This window comes from Sminthopsis crassicaudata, chromosome 6, assembly GCF_048593235.1.
Source record: "Sminthopsis crassicaudata isolate SCR6 chromosome 6, ASM4859323v1, whole genome shotgun sequence".
NCBI classification, from domain to species: domain Eukaryota; kingdom Metazoa; phylum Chordata; class Mammalia; order Dasyuromorphia; family Dasyuridae; genus Sminthopsis; species Sminthopsis crassicaudata.
In genome coordinates this window covers 193,058,124-193,076,930 of record NC_133622.1, presented here as the reverse complement: position 1 = coordinate 193,076,930, position 18,807 = coordinate 193,058,124, and the positions used below count along the sequence as shown (strand labels likewise).

The window sequence follows — 18,807 nt, the reverse complement described above, 5'->3', positions numbered from 1 at the left end:
CCCAGATTTTCCTCCTTGCACAGCCCCGGGATTGTCTTTGTGAAGACCAGGACGGGCTCCTTTATCTTCGCAGGCTCTCCTGCCTAGACCCGAGCTAGGTCTGCCACCTGGGCTGCACCCAGCTTCTACCTGCCTCAGTCCCCGCCCACAGGGAGCCCTGCCTTCCTCTTGCCGGCCTCAATTGGCTGACGTAGGAGAGGCGGTTCTCTATTGGCTGTCTTCCAGGGGCGTGCCCACTGCGCCACCTGCGGGGGCGGGGCCAAGGCTGTCGTTCAGAATTTAGCTTAAGCTCCCACCCGGTATCTGCCCCAAGCGCCGCCCGCGGGCCGAACTCTGCCCCACAAGCACGACCAGGGTCTGGTGCGGGCGGGGCGGAGGACGGACGAACCGGGCCGAGCCGGACCTGGCGCTGGGCGGAGCTCGAGGCTGAAGCCGGGAGGCGGCGCTACGGGGCCCGCCGCAGCGGCCGCGGGAGGACCCAGGGCTGGCGGACTGCCGATCGGGATGCGGGTGTCCCCCGGCCGGCCCCGCCCGGGCCGCGAGCAGCCTCGCGCTGCTGCCCCCGCTCCCGCCTCCGTGTGGGCCGCGCCCTGCCCCGCGCTGCAGGTGCTGGTGCTGCTGGTGAGCTGCGCCTCTGCTCGCGCCTGGAGCGGACCCCGGCTCGGACGCCTGCTGTACTCGGTGCCCAGGACGTCGCTGACAGCCGCGGGTAAGAGCAGGTGCTGCGCCGCCGCCCTCCCTGCCCCGCCCGGCCCTCCGCGGTCAGCGATCCCCCCGGCACCGACTCCCCTCGGTCTCCCATCTCTGCTCCCGCCCCTGCCTCCCTTTGCTCGGACGGGGAGCTCCCCTGACTCCAATTCCCCCCCCCCTCCCCGTGCTTGCACCTAAACAGGGAACTCCCTCACCCGGAGGTTCTCCACCATTCCCCGGAGCCGGGAATACCCGCGCTCCCGTTCTCACTGCCCTTTCTATTGATCTGGAAACTCCCTCATCCATAGGTTTACAAACCGTATATATATGTGTGTGTATTTTTCGTGTACAGAGAGCTCCCAGTTAACATGTTCCCACCCTCCCTCCGCCCCCCCCGCCCCCTGAGCGGGGAGATTCCCCGTCCTTCTTTTCCTAAAAACCCTTTTCTCTTAAACAGGGGATTGCCTGTGCCCCACCCCCACCCCTCTGCTGCCCACAGTCCCCCCTCCCTGCGCCGCTCAGAATTCCCTCCCCCACGCCCACCTCTCCTGAATCAAGAATTCTTCCATCCGTGCCCCCCCCCCCGCATACCCATCATAGCCGTCCGTGCCCCTCCCCACGTCTCCAGTCCCTGTGTGGGAGACCCCCTCCTCCCTCCCGAATCCTCCCCTCCCACTCATCTCTGTCTCCGCTTTTCCTTCTCCCGGCATTATTCCCTTAGCATCCTTGTCCCTGGCCATGCTGGGCTCTCCCGCATTCCTCTCTAGGACCCCTATCCACACCCCACTCCTGGCCCGCAAACCTTCCGTTCCCCGATCCCACCCCTTATGCAGCAGTAAAAAAGCCCTCTTCTCCGAGGTTGTAAAGGACTGGGAGGTGCTAGGCTTATTAATGAACCCTCTTACATAATGCTCAGCAAAATAAGTTTTCCAGCCTTAACGAGTTCCAAAGCTTGTTGGGGAAAGGGGCGTTAGAGTAAGGCGAGCTAGGGGAGAATCTTTCCTTTGGTTTGAAAGGAAGGGAGGGAGGCAGCTATGCCATGTGTACATAGAACCTGGGGGCAGTCCCCCTCTTTACCGTCTGGTTTTTAGAGTTAGCACTGGGTCAGAGGTGGCCGTGGGGCAGGGCCGGGCCGATGGGGCCAGGCCTGGAAACTGCGCAGATACATGGGGGAGAAAATGGGGCGTGAGCGAGGGCCTATCATCTCGGCATCCCTTGTGTAGGTGGAGGATGCAGGTGCTGTGAATGCAGAGGGAAAAGCTGCAGTTTTAAGCTAAAACAGAAAGAAAAAGCCCAGATATGGCATCTAGGCAGTCAGACCATGGTCAGTGCCTGCAGGTCCAGATGAAGCAAGAAGCCACAAGCAGGGACATAATTCAGGTATACAGAGGAAGATGAATGAGCCTTGTTATTGTATTATGTCTGGAGTGGACCCGAGCGGCCCAAGCAAGCACAACTCCTCAGTGTGGGGGAGGGAACAACCCCCCAAAACCATGGGGAGGAAGCTCAAGGGTTCTCTTAAGTTACATCCACTCAATAAACATTTGGTTTCCTATGTTCCTATGAACAGATGTGCCTGAAGAGAACCCCATCACTGCGGGAGATAGTCATTTAGGTAAATAGTCCCTTACTTGGGATTTATGAGAGTTATAGTTTAGGGAGTTAAGAAAAGGTCATAACTGTAATAGCCAATGTTACTTAATTGGGATATTGGAGAGCTGCAAAACAGATTGCTATGGGGCTCCTAGGGAACAACACTGTGGTCAGTGGCTAGTGACTAATAACTCTTTTTACTCTGGAGCTAGATTAAATAGCAAATAATAATAATGAATGGTTTAATGAGAGAAGGCATTTAATACTCACCTTAGCATATTTCTTTAAATTTGCTTCCTATAGTGTACCACACTGCTTAGGAGGAGAAATTAGAGATGAATAAGTATTTATGCTTTTATTTTTAATAGAGAGCTATGCAATTGTCGGGATAATTTGCTGAATTCTGTGCTTCTCTGCTTTTTTTTTTTTTTTTTTTTTTTTTTTTTTTTTTTTTTTTTTTTTTGCACCTGGGAACAGCATACATACTCAATTGTACCTAAAGACTCCACAGGCAGTTAACATTTATTCAACAAATGTGTTAATTCAATAAATATTCATTAAGTGCTTACTGTTTCCAGGCTATTGTGATTAGTATAAGCTCTTCTTTTGTGGCATTTACAGTGTTGTGGGAGAATTGGAGACATACAGAACTCAGCAAGACAAGTATATGAGAGAAGCAAAATGAATATGCTGCATGAGTTCTGAAGGGAAAAGTCATTGCTAACAACGGGGAGAGGAGAGAAGGCTTTGTGGCAGAGGTAGTGTTTGAGTAGGAATTCAAAGGGGAAGAAGAAGGGAAGGGAACAAACATTTCTTAAGTGCCATTATTTCTAAATGTGCCAGGCACTGGGCTAAGTGCTTTACCAACATTATCTCAACAGGTGAAGGGTGGGGGAAATTTCATAAAGAACAGTGTAAGAGAGGAAGTGCACAGTGTATTTCATGAACTGGACTCTGTACAATACAGTACATGGAAAATAGAGTGCTATGGGGTTAGGCTAAAGATGGCAATAGATTGTGGGAATCCTTCAGTTCTACACCGAGGAGTCTGAGCTATGGGAAATAGCTTTGAAAAGAGGCATGACATTGTCATATCTATACATAATGAAGATTACCAAGGAATATAAAGAAAGAATTGAACACTGGGCTATTCTCTGTATGTCAATCAGATAGGATGGGGCTGGTCTTATCCGACTGAAGATGTTTCCTCTACCTCCTAATTCCTCTTTCCTCTCTAGAGTCGGACCCTTTCCTCACCCGGTTCTCTGCCCCTTCAACCCAAAACTACACCGTCCTCCTTGTGGATCCTGTTTCCAATACACTTTATGTTGGTGCCCGAGATGCCATTTTTGCTCTGCCCCTACCTCTCACAGAGGGGAGAGCCCAAAAGGTGAGAGATGGACATGAGGGAGAATCTAGCTCTCAGGGAATGTAAAAGCTCCCTGTTGTGTGGTGGGGCTTCTTGCTGGTCAGTGAGTCACTGTGGAGGGAAGAGTCAGTGTAACAGGGAGATTCATGCTGATCAAAAGGCATTAGATAGATTATCGTGCTGAAAGGAGGTCTTGGCAAACTGGAAGGGATGGAGGTTGGGGGAACGAGAGTTTTATATCTATATCTATACCTAATGTTTCCCATATTTATATAATGTTTCCCCATGAAATGCTGCTGAGAATATGCATGCTAACTTGGAGGGGGCTCCTAGGGATGCTGGAAAGCATAGCACTCTGTTTCCTTGGGGGGGGCTCCTCAGAGCCCAAATTCCAAGATTTTTTGCCCATTTCCCCTACTCTGATCTAGTCCCAAAAGGCCATGTAAAGAAATATTAGGAAGTCTAAGGAACAGGGTGATTACTCCTAAATCTTCCTCAGATTGACTGGCCAGTGCCTGAAGCCCACAGACAGAGCTGCAGAAAGAAGGGCAAGAAGGAGGTGAGTATAAACTAACCTTCAATCCTACACTTTGGCCTGAACATATTTTATACTTCCACAATGGACTCAGCCCCACTGGACTCAGTCATTGACCACCCTCCCCCCCAACACTGATGTCCTGGGTACCCTTTCCATCCCTCACCCTCTCCAACCCCAGCTGTTTCTCACCATTGCTGACTCTATTTGAAATCTCTGTGCTTCCAAGTTTACCACGACCTCTCTGATCCCCTGTCTTTGTTTGACAAATTTGATTCCCAGGCTGATTGTCATAATTACATTCGAATTCTTGCCATGGTCAACGCCTCTCACCTTCTCACGTGCGGTACCTTTGCCTTCGACCCACAGTGCGGGATCATTGTGAGTGACTGGATATAGAGGGAATATATGGAAGGGAGGGATGCATGGGAAAGGGATGAGGGTGTAATGAGAATATGGAGTCATTGTGATCTGTGCTTGGGAGAAATGTGGGAGACACAGGGACAACATAGGATGGGATGGTCATAGAGGTTAAGGTTACTGAGTATATAGAATTAATGATAGGGTAAGCCTTCAAAAGCCAGTGACCTTATCATTATACTTTTATTCCTGTGTCCTTTTCTCACTCCCATTTGCCAAATCTTCCATCTTCACTTTACTCCCATGGTCCATGTCCATGCCATGCCCCTGCTCAAAGTAATCAGTCCTCAGTTTAGTCAGAAATCTTAATTAACTTGCCATTGTTATATGGTCAAGTATATGTCTTATGCCTAAACTTAGATATGTGCATAAAGTATAAATAGTGTAGGAACAAACTCAGATTTGAACCCAAGTTACTCCAAGGAGGAGTATTCTTTTCATTAACCCAACCTGTCAGTATTCAAGTAAAAGAACACAAAGACATCAGAGCATAACCTCTTAGCACTGGAAGGCAACTTAGAAATATCTATTAAACTTGTACTGGAGCATTTCCTATCTCGAATATCCCATTCCACCTTTGAAAAGATTTTTTAAAGGAAGATTTCTCTTGAATTGAGCCTAAATCTGGTATATTTTCTGCCTTCTATTTGATTGCTCATTCTTGTTTCCTTGCTTCAGGCAGAACTAATATAATACCTCAAAGGAGAGATATTAGTCATCCTGTGTGACAATGATACAAGGGAAGAAGAAAAGCTTTCTTTCTTGAGTAAAGGATCTTTGAATATGTAGTAGTTCAGCAAAGATGATCGGAAGTCATGCCTAGCATGTCAAGTCCAGCTCTAGGAAGATCCTCAAGCCTTACTAGCAGTATCCTGGTTTGGCCGTCTTTTTTGAGGTCACTTTTCTTCCTCTACATCAGTGACAACTACCTCTTCATTTACCTGGATGGTCTGAAAGGGCCATTCAACTTGAAAATGCTGTGGCTTCCTCTTTCTATTACCATCCATTCTCAACCTTATTATTTCCTGTTATTCTTAGACTTTGTTTCCTGGCTTCTAAGCCACTCATTAATGTATTCAGGTCTATAACTATTTTGTTTTGCTAAATAGATAAGTTCTCTCAAGCCCTTCTTGGCTGGCTGCAAAAGTATGTGCTGGTTGTCTTCCCATGCCTTCAGGAGATCCTACTAGCTTAGATGATATAATTTAGAGCTGTCCTTTTTCTGCAGAGGAAAATGTAGAACAAAAAAAAGGGAACTGCCTGAGATAATACAGATTTTAAATAGCAGATGCTAGATTTGAACCTTAGTCCCTGGACCCCAAGCATAGTATTCTTTCTACTATATCTTCTAGCCATTTAACTTAATGTCTTTGAGATGGGAAAAAAGAATGTTAATAAATATTAATACCAATGAATGTAAATTCATGGATGTTTACATACATATGCATGTACATACATATAAATGCAAAAAAAAATTCCTTTAGGAACTGCATCATCATTTTCATTTGTGCCCATAGTTGATCTTAATTCCTGTTTATATACTGGCCTTGCCACTGTAAACTGAGGAGTCATTTGACAATGCATGCTCTCCTACATTTACTTCTGGGCTTGTAAAGCCTTCAGGTCACTTCTATTGTCCAACTCGATTTAGGAATTTGTTCCTTTTGGCTGCCACTTATCTGTATTTTCATGGGATTCTGTAATCCCATTGCCAGAGACTGAAAGAAAAATCAACTCAAGAGGCATAGGAAGTTCTTAAAATTGAAATTTTGATGATGTAATAACAAATATTCATAAGGAAGAAGATGGTTGAAGGGCATCTGAAAAGGTGGATGTGACTGCATAGGCAGCTCTTTGAGGAATCCGGCTATGAAAGGGACTTATGGAAAAGATGGATATAAAGACATATAACCAAAGAAATCCAAGAAAAGAACTTCCCAGTCCTGGTAGAATATTGTGGAAGCTTAAATACTAGAATGAGCTGAAGTTTGTGAAGTATTATATATGGGATTTAAAAACCCTAATAACCATATAAGGACAAGGTAAAGGAAATGTGACTAGATAGCACTTCATATGAACAAGATTCCGGGCTTTTAATAACCTCTAAGCTCAATGTGAGTCAGCACAGAGGGATAATAATAGGGCCTGACCAAGGCAAAGGAAAATTAGATTATATGGAATATTGTGGCCAATTCTGGATAACATATTTTAGAACTCTAAGCTGGGGTTCACTCCAAGAGAGATAGATAGAATGGGAAGGAGAGTGGAAGCTAATTGAAGGTAGTAAGATGCCTTAATCTGGAGGAGAGAAGACTTTATAGAGAAAATGTGATTCCTGTTTAAATATCTGAAAAGTGTAGATAATGTGGAAGACTTGTTCTCCTTGACCACAGAGGGCAGAATTAGGAGAAAAAGAGGATGGTAATTATAAGGAGGCAAATTTCAGTTTAGTATCAGGAAAAAAATCCTAACAATGATTGTTGTCCCTGAGTATAATGGGTTATTAATGGGAAAATCAGTTTCCATGTACTAGCAATTTATGTGACACCATATTGGAACTCTTGGAGAGAAGGGGGTACGAACTACTGGTAAGAATTGGTCTAGCTGCCCTTTAAGGTTGCTTTGCATGGTGTCAGGGAATTTCTGGTAGAAGTTTAGATGGAAAAGAGCAGAAAATACCTAGAGAACTAGAAAGTGCCTAGAATGGCTGAGTATACATAGAGTTTGTATTGGAGAATAGTCTTAGATAGAAAGATAGATTAGATTAGGAAGCGAAGACCTCAAATATCAAACTGAAGCATTTAAAGCTTTATGGGGGGGTACTAGTGAGATACTGAAGGGTTTTTTGTTGTTGTTGTTGTTGTTTTGTTTTTTAACAAGAAAGGACCATGATCAGAATTGTGACTTAGAAAGAATAATGCATTTCTATAATATGAAAGATAAACTCACAAGTACCCCATAGCAGTTTTACAAATGAGAAAATTGAGATTTGGAGAAGTAAAATAATTTGTTCAGGATCAAATAGCTAGTAAGTGTCAATGGCAGGATAGGAAGCCAGGTTTTTCTTTTAGTAGCATACAGAATTAGAGGAGGGCAATCTAACTTTTCAGGAGACTAATATAACAGTGCCAGTGTAAGGTAGCTAGCTGTAAGCAAGAGACTAGATAAAAGATAAGGGACTGGAACTAAGGCCGTAGTCATGGGAGTGGTGTGAAGTGAAGGTGTGGATGCTTGACTCCCATCCCAAAAGGATCCTTGCTCCATCTTGCTCCCACTTATTGTTCAATGGGAGCTGGCTATCACAGCTTCTTGCTCCTATCCTTTTTTTTTCTGTTCCAAATTAAGCCCATTGTCCCTGAAGGGATTGCAGGATCATGGATTTAGAATTAGAAAGGAAGCCCAGAGACCAGAGGCCAGTCCCTTCATTTTACAGATGAAGAAACTGAAGCAGGCAGTGATTAATAAATAGACTTATCCAGAGTCATACAGCTAGCAAGTATATGAAGTATAATTTGAATGTAGGGTCATTCAGACTCAATGTCTAATGTCCTCTCCAGCTATATATCTTGTCTCAGAATTCCTGAGGACTTTACAGATAGGGCCAAAATGATAAGTCAGGAATGGCTTAGAATTATGAAAAATTTTAATTCAATTTTACAGACAGTTGTTAAATGCCTGTTATATATTAAGGTTGTGGGGAAAAGTCACTATCCTCAAAGAGCTTACAATTGGAGGAGAGAAATCTAACATTTACACAGATAAGTGGGTCAAAGATGAGACTGGTTTCCCATAAAAGGCCTCAGTGCAGCTTAAGTGAGAAGAGATTGATTTCAGCTTATCAGAGGAGGGGATTCAGGGAAAGCTTCATGGAAGAGATAATACTTGAGCTAGACCTTGAAGAGAAGGATTTAAACAAGTAGAGATGCAGAAGCACATTATAAGCGTGGAGGACAGTCGGTATTAATATTCTGAGGTGGGAGAAGGCAGGGTGATATTGAGGAACAGCATGGACCTCAGTTTGGCTGAGGAAAGAGAAGTGTGAAATTTCCAGGAAAATAAACGAGTCTGATTTTGGAAAGTCTTGAATGCTAGGCCAAGAAGTTTGCATTTTTTTTCTGAAAAAAGCTGAAATTTTTTGAGGTTTGAGGAAGATTATTTTCAAAAAGAGTGCTTTGGAGTCTCAATAAGTTGCTCTTGTCTTATCCTTCTTAGCTCTGCCCAATCTCTTCTTCTCTTTCTTGATTCTTGGGAGACTTACCCAATAGTTTGATATCCAAACTACACATTTATTAGCCTTTTGGTTAAAGCTCCTAATCTTCTTGATCTCCCTCCCCTATATACTCACCTTGACTCTCCTTCCCATTTCCTCTATGGGAAGAGAAGGTTCATGGAAGGGCCATGAATGAAAATTCATGATGGTGTTCAGAAGAAAGCCCCAGACTTCATGTTCTTCCTGTATAGAGGAAAATTACTTGGGCAGGGCTTCTTAAGGGACATGGAGGGCAGTGTAGGGATAGAGGAAACCCTCAGAAAAGGGAAGAATTGAGGGTAATTTCTATTGATTCTCTATTAACTCCTCCTGCATTGACTTCTCTTTCCCAATGACTCTTGATGCTCTGTCATCCCAAGTTGATCTTTTCCTGTAACTTTTATACTGGGGGCTTGAAAGCCCCAAGACAAACCTTTCCTTATGCCCTCCCCATAACCTAACATTGACCAGCTCTGTCACTAATGCCTTGACTGGACTTTGACCTGTGCTTTCTCTGACCCCCTATGCTGATCTCCTATGTTGACCCTCCCTCACTGATTCCAATGTGGTCTTGTCACCTCTCTCTGGATCATAGGATGTATCCAGTTTCCATCAGGTTGAAAGGCTAGAAAGTGGCCGAGGGAAATGCCCTTTTGAGCCAACCCAGCGGTCGGCTGCTGTGATGACTGGTAAGTGGGGGGCAGAGTGCTCCAAGATTTATTTGTCTCTCCCACATTCTTCTGAAGAAATGTCTGTCCCTAATCACTCTCCATACAATATCTGACCTCAATCTATTTCCACATAACATCTTTACTTCCAGTCTCCCCATTTGTTTTTCTTTAGGGGGCGTCCTATATGCTGCCAGCATGAATAATTTTCTGGGGACAGAGCCAATTATCTCTCGGGCCATAGGCCCAGCTGAAGAGCGGATCCGGACAGAGGTCACACCAGCCTGGCTAAATGGTAGGGAAACAGCAGAAGGAGATCTAGGAGCCCTTTGAGGTGGAAGAAGGGCACTGGTGTGTCCTGGCATGGTATCTAAAGTCTCCTATCTCCCTAGCTCCAAGGTTTGTGGCAGCTATATCCCTGAGCCCAGCCGACTGGGGGGAGGAGCATGGAGACACCGAAATTTATTTCTTCTTCACGGAGGTGGCTCGAGACTCTGATGTGTATCAGCCAATAAAGGTCCCACGTGTGGCTCGTGTGTGTGCGGTGAGGTTTCTTTCTGCTCTAACCATCTTCTCAAAGCCCCTTCTTCAGCATTTCCTATAACTCTCAACCTCTTCCTCTCTCTTTGCCCTGTTTCATTCTATCCTGGGAATGGAGGGTCTGTGGGGGCATTGCTCTTCTTCCCCCTTAATTACTTTGGTTGCTGTTACTCTTGCCTCCTCATCTTGACCTTGACGTACAATCTTTCTCCATTTTTGCTTTCCTAGTCCTGAAAGTGGGAAGTCTGGGTAGGGGTATTGGACAGTTGACTTCTCCATGTGTCTCACCTTGAGATGAAGAAATCTGAGGTTACCCCCTCCATTACTGCTGACTCCAAATAATCTATGTCTTCAGGGAGACCTCGGTGGTCTGAAAACCCTCCAGCGAAGGTGGACAACATTTCTGAAAGCTGAGCTGCTGTGTCCAGGGCCGACCCATGGCCGAACCTCCAGCATCCTTCAGGATGTGACAGCCTTGCGACTGACGCCTGGCAAAGGGGTTCCCCTTTTCTATGGGGTCTTCTCCTCCCAGTGGTGAGGAGGGAGGTATTGAGGGGAAAATAGCAGGGTACAGTAGAAAGAATCATGGATTTGAATTGAAGGCTCTGGGTGTGAATCCTGAATCTACTATTTACTGCAAGTGTACTGCAGCTTAACACCTCTGGGTCTCAATTTCTATAAAATAAAGTTAAACTAAATGATCTCTAAGTACTTTTGTAGATCTAAGTATATTTTTTATAAAAAAGTGTAATGCTTTCTTGTCTCCAGCAATTTGTTTCAGATTTTTTTTTCTCCAAGTTCCCCTTCCCTATCCCATGCTTTTGTCAGAATCTCTGTCCCTAATCACTTTCCATACAATATCTGAACTCAAAACTATTTCCACATTCCAACTCCTTTACCTAGGGATAGGTCGTCCCCATTCAGCACCCTAACCTTTGGCTTTCTTGGCATCTTGTTCCTTAGGGATGGGGTTGCCATTTCTGCCATCTGTGCCTTCCATCCCCAAGATATCCGGTCTTCAATGAGTGGCCCATTTAGGGAATTCAAGCACGACTGCAATAGGGGAATGCCTGTGATGGACAGTGATGTCCCCCAGCCCAGGCCTGGAATGGTGAGTCTAGAAGGAGATGGAAGAGGGGAAGGCAGGAGAGGCTTGGGACTCTCTGCAGAGAATATCCCTGTAAGTCCCTCAGGGATCCCCCCAGGCCTTTCCTTACCCCTAGTACCTATCCCTTTCTAGTCCTTTCACATACTTCTTCCCTTTCACTTTCCACTCCCCAGTGCATAACCAACCAAATGAAACTGCAAGGCTTTGGCTCATCACTTTCTCTTCCTGACCGAGTTCTTACCTTTGTTCGGGACCACCCTCTTATGGACCAGCCAGTTTCTCCTGTTGATGGCCAACCCCTGCTGATGACTTCCAACACAGTCTATCACCGGATTGCAGCCCATAGAGTGACAAGCTTGTTGGGAGAAGAGTATGATGTACTCTACCTGGGGACAGGTGAATCCTGGAATGCTAGAATCTCAGGCTTGGAAGGGACCTCAGAGCAGCTAGTCTTCTAGTCAGAATCTAGTCAACATCTAGGCAGAGTGTCTTCATTTGAGGAGCAATGCCCATTATGACAACTTTCATCTTCTGTTTGAATATTTCTGATTCCAGGCAACTCACTGACTCATGAAAGAGTCACTGTTAAAAAGCTCTAGTCACTAGAAAGTTTGTCCTTAAGATGAGCCAAAATCTGCCTCTCTGCAGCTCCTCTTCCCACCCTCTCCCCAACTGATCATAGTTCTATATTCTGGAGTCAATTGGTTATTCAAGCATTTCTTAAGTTTATTCCATATGCCCAGTGCTGGAGCTACAAAGATGAACATGACAGTCCCTGACCTCGAGGAGCTTACATTCTATGGGAGGAAACAATAACATGCATACATAAGTAAATATAGAATATAAAAAAAGTCAGCTATACGTGACCCTGGGCAAGTCACTTAACCCCAATTATCTCAGCAAGAAAAAAAAAGTCAGCTAAAAGTCATTTCAGTGGGGAGGGCTGGCAACTGGGGAAATCAGGAAAGGTGGGTCTTTTTTTTTTTTTTTTTTTTTTGAGGCAACTGGGGTTAAGTGACTTGCCCAGGGTCACACAGCCAGGAAGTGTTAAGTGTCTGAGATCAGATTTGAACTCGAGTCCTCCTGACTTCAGGGTTGGTGCTCTATCCACTCTGCCACTTAACTGCCCCTCATATGGGTCTTGAGGGAAGCCAGCCCCTCTTTAAAAGGTAGTGGCGATGGCACATGCATTCTAAAATGGCTAATGATCAGCAAGGGCAGAGAGCTGAGAGCCGATTGGATTGGATGAGGAACACACAGTAGGCCTGTTGATGCTACCATAGAGTCATAATGCATCAGGTAAGGTGGAGACTGGGAGTGAACTTTATTTATTTATTTATTTTTCCTGAGGCTGGGGTTAAGTGACTTGCCCAGGGTCACACAGCTAGGAAGTGTTAAGTGTCTGAGACAGATTTGAACTCGGGTCCTCCTGAATTCAAGGCTGGTGCTCTATGCACTGCGTCACCTAGCTGCCCCATGGGATGAACTTTAAATGCCAAACAAAAGAATTTGTCTTTGAGCCTAGAAGCAATAAGGAACCCCTGAGCTTCTTGAGTAGCAGATTGAATGACATGGTCAGATCTGTGTTTTGTGAATATAACTGTGCCAGATTCATGGAGGATGGATTGGTACCGAGAGGGAACCATTAAAGAGCTCACTGCAGTAGTCCAAGCTTAATCATGCTTTTACAGGGCAGCCGTAGCTATCCACATGATAAGGAGATGATCTTGATGGAGAGATCCATCTGATAAGGTAGAAGGTCACCTGGAGTGTGTAAATACCCCCAGGGTGACATGGTCATACATAGCTATGTGTCTGTACCGCACAGTATCACAGAGGCAAATGCTCACACACAACACACATAGTGGTGTTCTAGCCCCCACCTGTTCCCCAGGAGATGGACACCTGCACCGAGCAGTACGGATTGGCTCTCAGCTCAGCATCCTTGAGGACCTGACGTTATTCTTGGAGCCTCAACCAGTTGAAACTCTCCAGCTGCATGATGTGAGTTGCCTCTAGTGTTCAGCAGACCGTAGGGGAATGGCTGTTGCCTATGAACCCTGAGGGAGGTTGTCTGATGACTGTGATGGAGGAGGCATCTTGGCTTATGACTAATTGGGGTTGGACCATTTTCCATTTTCCCTGCTTCTTCCTCAGGGTTGGCTCCTGATTGGCTCTGGCTCTGAGGTGACACAGGTAAACATCACAAACTGTGGGCGTCTGTGGAGCTGCAGAGAGTGCATCCTGGCCCGAGACCCAGCCTGTGCTTGGAGCTCCAGGCTCAAGGCTTGTGTTACCCACATTGGGGCAGGCGAGGGGTGAGCGTGACCTGAATTCTGAGTTTCTCTATCCTGTCAGCATGTCTCTGTCCGTCACCTCTGCCCTTCCAGTGTGATGTCTCTTTTCTCTGCCCCGTCTGTCAGCCAAGCTCTCCGTCTCACATCTCTTCTCTATTGGTTAGTCCGTCTGTCTGTTGTCTCTGTTCCTCTAGAGTATATGTCTGTCATCCCCTTCCCACAGGTGTACTATCTATGTCAAAATTAAGCTTTTCTTAGGCAAGACCTTTTCCTAGGTCTGTTTACTTTCTGCTTAATAGTGATTTTTGAATGAAGGTCACAAATTTTAGCTATTGAGGAACATGGGGAAAATTGGGGTCGTCATGGGGAGATAGAAGAAGGTGATTTGGGAGGGGGTGGAAGAAAGATAGGGAATTATTGAGTAATGAAAAGGTAATTATGGGAGGAAAATTAACATATGATAATGATATTATATGATATAATATATGATAATGATAATATCTTAATAATTAATATATGATAATAAAAGAAATATCAAGGATTATTGAGGGAATGAAAGGAATTTAAGAGCTGCTAATTATGGATTAAGAGTGACAAATTATTGAGAGATGATGATGGAAAAGATTAATAAAAAAGCAATATGAGTGGTGGTAGTAGAAGAATTGTGAAGGCTGCAGTAGTAGAAAAAATAATGGGAAATGGTTGAGAGTTTTGAGAGGTGATGAGGAGGTGATGATGGGATAGGATAATAGAGTATTAATGAGTAATGATAGGACAAAGTTGAGGAATGACAGTGGAGTGACAGAAATAACAGAAGTGTTGGAAGATAATGATAGTATAATAGGGAAATGTTAGGAGATGATGATGGAGAATAATGATAGAGGGTGGTGGGAAGTAGTGGAAGATAATTGGGAGTTTGGAGGGCTGATGAAGTAGTAGGAGTAATAAAGGAGATGATGGGAACAAAAGAGGGGTCCATGATTTGTTTGTTTTTTTTAAACTGAGCTTTATTCTGATTCTAGGCTGCTCCAAGACATTGAATTGGGAAATGCATCCTCTCTTTGCCCCAAGGAAGCTGGAGGTATGTGTGGCTGAAGGACGGGAGGAAAGGAAGGAAAGTAGAAGCCTTAGTTTTGGACCTGTTTGAAGGGTTGCTAAATGTTAGTGCCACTTATGAACTCATAGACTGGAAATGACCTTCATTTGTCTTAACTTCATTTCTTTCCTTGGTCTTATTGCCTGTCCTAATTTTTCTCTGACTAAGTTCTCTCAGTTCAGTTCAACAAATGTTCTTAAGCGGTGTTTGTCTTTAAGGGATACAAGAATAGCTATTACACAGGCTCAGACCTGAGGTGCCTTACAATACAACAGGGGGAAAACCAAGGACCCAAGTCACTTTGATATAGGAGATAGTAGAGTGGATGCTAGGAGAAGTCCAAGCAAAGAGCTGTAAGATTTAGAGGAAGGGAAGATCTCTCTTAATGGAAATGGGAGGAAAGGGCCATGGAAGGCTTCCTGGAAGAGAAGACAACTGAATTTGAGCTTAAATGAGAAAGGAATCTAAACAATAGGAGTTTCTGTGGGGGTTGGAAGAGTCCAATAAAGGTCTGGGATACAAAAGCAAGGATATGAGGAAAAGAGCTATGAGAATAGGACAGAGAGAGTGATCCATTTGGTCTGGAAGACAAAGTTCAGGGAGGATAATAATTTGAGAGAAGGGTGGGACAGATCCAAGTTGTGTAGATTCTCAAATGCCAGTATCCAAAGTTTATATACTTTATTTGGTAGAGAGTGGAGAGATATTGAAGGTAGAGGTAATGTGTGTTAGGAAGATAACTTAGAAAGTGTGTATAAAGGAGGAGGAGAGAGTAGAAGTAGGAAAACCTCTTTAGAGGGTGTTATGAGAGTCCAGGTAAGGGGTGATATTAAGTATGAGTGAAGACGAAACAGATATGAGAGGTTGTGGTAGGATTTAAAATCAGTCGGATTTAAGAACTTATGTTCTTCAGGGGTGGGGTGAAGAAGAGCGAAGACTCAAAGATAACAAGGCTTTGAGTTCTGGTGCTTATAAAGATGGGGTCACTACAGGGCAGCTAGATGGCACAGTGGATAGAGCATCGGCCCTGAAGTCAGGAGGACTTGGGTTCAAATCCAGCCTCAGACCTTCAATACTTCCTACTGTATGATTCTGGGCAAGTCACTTAACCCCAATTGCCTCAGCAAAAAATAAATAAATAAATAATAATAATAATAATAATAATAATGAGGGCACTACTTATTGAAATGGGGATGAGGAACTAGGGTAAGGAAGATGATGAGGTAATTATGTTGAATTTGAATGTAATGAGCCCCTATAGCATCCTGGGAGGATATGTCCTATAGACATTTGGAAAGCATGGGGTTGGAATTCTGGGGAATAGTAGGTAAAGATTTGGCACCTAATTGGCTCTACCTGCTCCCCTGTCTCTCTTCAGCACCTCCTCTCATCTTGGAGGTTCCTGTGGTCCCAGCTGCCCATGTGGTCTTGCCGTGTTCCCCACGATCAGCCTGGGCAACCTGTGTCTGGCACCGGCCAGGGGGTCTCATCGAAGATGCTGTGATTCCTCGGCTGGACGGGTTGGAGGTGTTGGTGACACAGGGCTCCCTGGGAACTTATGCCTGTGAATGCCAGGAGGGGGGAACCACTCAAGTGGTGGCTACTTATCACTTGTTTTGGGGGGAGCCCCAGGGCCGTGGCCGAATTGTGGGATCTGGGCTGGCTGGCTTTATCTTGGGAGCAGTGGCTTCCACTCTGATCTTGCTCCTGCTTGGCCGGCAGCGTCAGCGACACCGGCAGCAGGAGCTCTTGGCAAGAAACAAGGTGGGGCTGGACTTGGGGGCCCCTCCATCTGGGACCACAAGCTGCAGCCATGACCCTCCCTCCCCATCACCCTCCCCAGAAGATGAGCGGCTCCCACTGGCCTTGGCTGTGGCCAAAAGGGGCGGCAACCTCAACGGCTACCCGCCGTCCTTCTTACGGGACTCCCATTCAGGCCCAAATCAAGCTCACATCCTGCTGACCACAGCACCACTGGCCACATGTGATGAGACGTCCATCTAGAGAGGTGCTGAGTGACTACTTGGCGCAAGAGACTGTTGGGGCCTGTCACAGCAGGTCACTTGGGACCCCAAGTAACCTCCAGGCCCGAGTGACCCCCTGGGGATGAAATAATCCCTAGTCACAGATGCCTGCTGGGGTCAGTCCAGCATGGAAGGAGCACTGAATGGAGTTGGAAGACTTGGGTTTGAGTATCAACTCTTCTATGCCTTCCCTGGATGATCTGGGACAAGTAATTTTCCCTTTGTAGGCTTTTCTTCTTCATGATAGTGGGGGAGGGTGGACCAGCTGGTTGGTACTGTTTCTCCAGCTCTGATATTCAGTGAGTCTGATCCTATGATCCCTAGGGACCAGTGACTTTGAGAAGTCTGCAGGTGGCTCAAGCTCACCTGACAGCATCCATCAAGAGAGCGGATGAATGTACTGTACTGACTCTGTCCTCCAACCTGATCCCTCCTCTTGGGATCTGTAGGTTTTTGTCTTTCCTAGGAAGGGGATGGTGGACAAAGGAGCTTTCTGTGACCTCAGTGGCCCTGGGCTTTGTGTAAGCTACAGATCAGGGCCCTGAGGTCGGGCACCAGGAAGAAGGAGCTGTCTCTGAGTGGTGTGAGTAAGATGCTGAAGGAGGGAGGTACTCATTTACCGGCAGGGTGCTATCTGCCTCCCTGGTGGAGGGACCCCTGTGTGCTGAGACACGGGAGTCCTGAGAGTCTGGTCCCTGGTATGCCCCCCAGACCACATATATGTATTTGAGAATGCATGGAAGAGCCTGGCTATGTGTGTCTGCCTGGCATATGTGGGTGTATGTGTTTGTGTGCTTACGGAGATGTCTGCATTACTCCAGGCTCTGCCCCCCCCCCCCCACGCCTCTACCGTCTTACCTCTGGGCCGATCCCCCAGCCCACTGTGCTTGGGAAGCTAGTGGTTGGCAGCTGTTCTGGGGGTGGGGTGGGCAACCTGTGTGTCCGCTTACTTTCATGTTTTTATAAACCTCTTGTGTGTATGACTTTGGTGACCTGCTGACCCCTGATAGGGAAGGGAATGGGGTGGGAATGTGGGTGGATATGAATAAAGGGGAAACTGGGAACCGGGGTGGGATTATGGGAACAAGGAGAATACGCAAACATGGGAAGGAAAACAAAAGGACTGGGGAGCAATGCTAGAAAGTGGGGGGTGAGCATTTGGATCTTGCTTTGAATCCCAATTCTGGGTGAGTCAAGACTCCTTAGTGCTCCCGTTGCTTCATCTGTAAAATGAAAGTGTTGGATTCAGTAATCTCTAAGGTAATTTCCAGCTCAATGACATGGAGGAAAGAGATAGTGGGGATTAATTGGATATCTAGGGGTGAAGGAAAAATGAGAGGGAGAAGGGGGGATGGGGACAGGGTGAGGGAGTAGGTAAAATGGGGTGGGAATATAGAAAAAAATGGGATAGGGTAAGCAGGATATGGGTATGTTTGTCAGTCATGATCTAAAGTGAATTTGAAGTTTTATATTTTTTATGGAATATTCAACTTTATTGATTAAAATGGTCTGAGAAACTTGGAGGTGTAGTGTGTGTGTGTGTGTGTGTAACAGAGAGAGAATGAGAGAGAAGGGAGTAGAGAGAGAGAATGAGAAAAAGAATGAGAAAGAGAGAAGGGAAGAGAAAGACAATCTTAAAAGTATTGGAAATGTGAGCAGCTACTCATTAAAACTGTATCCAGGACATTTGGGGACACTTATGTACCAAGTATTGATCTCTAGGAATACAAAGAAAAATATAATTAGCATTTACAAAGTGCATTGAGGCTTACAAGCACTGTACAAGTATTTCATTTTATCCTCACGATTACCCAGTAAGGAAGATACTAATATTATTATCATTTTGTTGAGAGGGAAACAGAAGATAAGAAAAGTTAAGGGACATGATGAGGGTCATATAGCTAATTGTGTGTGTGTGTGTGTGTGTGTGTGTGAGAGAGAGAGAGAGAGAGAGAGAGAGAGAGAGAGAGAGGGGAGAGAAGAGGGAAAGGGGGAGAAGGGAGGGAAGAAGGGAAGGAAAGAGAAGAGAGACAGGTGAGTTGAAAGAGCCTTGGTCTCACTACGTTGGAACTTTGAACAGAGTCCCTAGAATCATCCTGTCTCTATGCAAAATGGAATTTATGGAGGAGAGGATCCAAGCGGGGAGAGAGAGCCAGATGTATGGCTCCTTCACCAAGCAGGAGTCCCCTCCCCCCCATAAATGCACTTCAGCAAACAA

General features: G+C 45.6%; 1 protein-coding gene across 1 annotated transcript; it reads left to right on the top strand.

Annotated features, from left to right (window-relative positions):
* Nucleotides 1-361: 361 nt before the first annotated feature.
* Nucleotides 362-17,572, top strand: SEMA4F (ssemaphorin 4F). The gene is made up of 14 exons (XM_074274225.1): nucleotides 362-709; nucleotides 3,522-3,673; nucleotides 4,152-4,211; nucleotides 4,470-4,568; nucleotides 9,452-9,545; nucleotides 9,700-9,819; nucleotides 9,917-10,068; nucleotides 10,420-10,598; nucleotides 11,028-11,175; nucleotides 11,346-11,568; nucleotides 13,067-13,176; nucleotides 13,330-13,490; nucleotides 14,492-14,550; nucleotides 15,944-17,572. Exons 1-14 carry the CDS (start codon nucleotides 505-507, stop codon nucleotides 16,567-16,569), a joined length of 2,388 nt encoding a protein of 795 aa, XP_074130326.1. The 5' UTR covers nucleotides 362-504; the 3' UTR covers nucleotides 16,570-17,572.
* The last annotated feature ends 1,235 nt before the right edge of the window (nucleotides 17,573-18,807 follow it).